Source organism: Oryzias melastigma, linkage group LG1 (genome assembly GCF_002922805.2).
Source record: "Oryzias melastigma strain HK-1 linkage group LG1, ASM292280v2, whole genome shotgun sequence".
In the NCBI taxonomy this organism is placed as follows: Eukaryota; Metazoa; Chordata; class Actinopteri; order Beloniformes; family Adrianichthyidae; genus Oryzias; species Oryzias melastigma.
In genome coordinates this window covers 31,512,611-31,515,139 of record NC_050512.1, presented here as the reverse complement: position 1 = coordinate 31,515,139, position 2,529 = coordinate 31,512,611, and the positions used below count along the sequence as shown (strand labels likewise).

The window sequence follows — 2,529 nt, the reverse complement described above, 5'->3', positions numbered from 1 at the left end:
GTTCTTATCAGGGTCAACGCTCACCTGAAGTCTGTAAGTTCATGTCAGCAGTGTCTTCTGTCACCAGCTCTGTCAAAGCAGCTTGTTTATCACACAAACATGAAACAGAAACTTTAAAGCTTAAAAAAAAACGCTGAAAATAATATTTTAAACATTATTTTTTTTTTCCAGAAAGTTTAAAAAATAAACGTATTTTGTTGGACTGACAGATATTCTGTAAAAATGATGATCTGAAACCTTCATGAACTTTTTCTCTAACAAAAACAAATATTTATCCTTACAGCTCCTGTAAAGTTGTTTCAGTTCCTTAAACGTCATTTTATTCACTTCACAAGCAAGTTTCATAAATCACAAAACTGTTAAGGTAAATTTCCATCTTCTGTTTAATATTTACAGTTTCAAATGGTCATTTTACATTAAAATGATGTTGGAAAATTTTAAAGAGATGAACAGATTTGATTGTAAGTCTTACGTTAAAAGCTAAAAGATCAGATCTCTGAGAACGGTGAATGGAAACACTGAACGTTTACAGCCTCCTCACGATTGGAATAAACCATCCTGACGTGCTGCAGAACGTTCTAAAATACTGGAACCAGCCGTAGAGTTTCTTTCTAAGCATGCTTTTATGATTATTAACAAGGTGGAGGTGGGATTACATCAGGGATCAGCTCTGAGCCCCTTCCTGTTTGCAATGGTGATGGACAGACTGACGGATGAGGTTAGACAGGAATCACCATGGACTATGATGTTTGCAGATGATATTGTGATTTGTAGTGAGAGCAGGGAACAGGTGGAGGTGGAGTTAGAGAGGTGGAGGTTTTCCCTGGAAAGGAGAGGAATGAAGGTTAGCCGCAGTAAGACCGAGTACATGTGTGTGAATGAGAGGAACCAGAGTGGAAGAGTGAGGTTACAGGGAGAAGAGATAAAGAAGGGGGAGGAGTTTAAGTATTTAGGGTCAACAGTACAGAGTAATGGAGAGTGTGGAAAAGAAGTGAAGAGGAGAGTGCAAGCAGGTTGGAATGGGTGGAGAAAAGTGTCAGGTGTGATGTGTTATCTAAATCTGTGTGGTCAGTATCTTATTCTTGACCGCACGGACCGAGAGGAAAGACTTCAGACATTTAGCTTTACGTTCACTCAAACTCTGTGTGTGCAACGCAGCGATGTGCATCTTTGTTTCACTAAATATGTGGGGATAACATCAGCCTTCATTTTGTTTTCCTTCCAGATGCTCCAAAGTCTGTTTCTGTATCCATGAATCCTCCTGAGATCCTGGAGGACAGTTCAGTGACTCTGACCTGCAGCTGTGATGCTAACCCAGCAGCTAACTACACCTGGTTCAAAAACAACCAAGGTTTACTCTCTGGAGGTCCACATCTGATCCTCCCGTCCGTCCATCGCTCTGACTCTAGAAAATATCACTGTGTAGCTGAGAATGAACTCGGGAAAACGGCATCTGAATACGTCTCCATGAATGTGGAATGTGAGTCAAACAAAGAAACCAAAAACAATCTTCCAGCTCTTTCTGGTGTTTGATGTTCACCAAATAATTTTAACTTTTGTGTCCTGATCCTCCAGAAAACTCCACCGTAGCTGTGAATTCCTCTGCTGAGATCCTGGAAATCAGTTCAGTGATTGTCTATGAGGGTTTTGTCATAATCTTTTGACATTCTGATATCCGTTCATTAATAAACACGTTTTCTTTTGTCTGTCCAGGTTCATGGAAACCAGCAGCAGCTGCAAGGATCACATTTGCTGTTTTGCTTTTCGCCTTCCTCCCAACCTTCCTTTGGATCAGGTATGTGACTGTTTTATTCCTCCTCCACTTGAACGTTTGGATTAGGGGTGTAACGATTAACTAATGAATCAGTTTAAACTCCTACGATCCAACCAGATCAATCTGTCTGAGGCAGAATCAAATGGGATCAACATAAACCATTAGAAAGTTCTTTCAAAATAAGATGATTTGATAATCGATCTTAGAAAATCCCATTTGGACTGAAACATGGTCTATTTATTCAACTATAACATAAAAACAATCAAACTCCAATATGTGGAAACACTTTGAATTAATTGAAGTCATGTGACCATCCAGAGTGAAAGAATGTTATAATAATGATTATTCTGATGTGGAAAAACAACTTTATTCAACTAAATAGTGAATGAAACATTCATTCTTGTTTACTTGTTTGTTTGTACAGATATTTCATTTATTATTATCTTGAAGAAACACAAATAAATCTGTCAAACTTCACCTGTACTGGTCAGAACCAGGTATTTATCTCTGAGTCTCACTGCTGGAAGTTTGGATAAAGATGTTCTGATCCATTTTGGGTCAGAGAATCTGATCGTTCAAAACGAACCAAAACTGAAAGTGAATCAAATCTGCAACTGAAAATTATGATATGAATGAAATAGTTCAAACAAATGGTTACACCCCTAATTGGACCATTTAAGTTTCTCTAATTGATTCTCTTGTTTCTTGAACTCCAGACAGAGCAGATGTGTCACAGAGCAGCAGGAGAACAGACC

General features: G+C 38.5%; 1 protein-coding gene across 1 annotated transcript in view; it reads left to right on the top strand.

Annotated features, from left to right (window-relative positions):
• Positions 1–1,231: 1,231 nt before the first annotated feature.
• LOC118599325 (B-cell receptor CD22-like) overlaps positions 1,232–2,529 on the top strand; it is a gene marked incomplete in the record, with an annotated part of 25,000 nt that continues 23,702 nt past the window's right edge. The window contains 1 exon segment of the mRNA XM_036214206.1: positions 1,232–1,340. Coding sequence (XP_036070099.1) covers positions 1,252–1,340 — 89 coding nt within the window.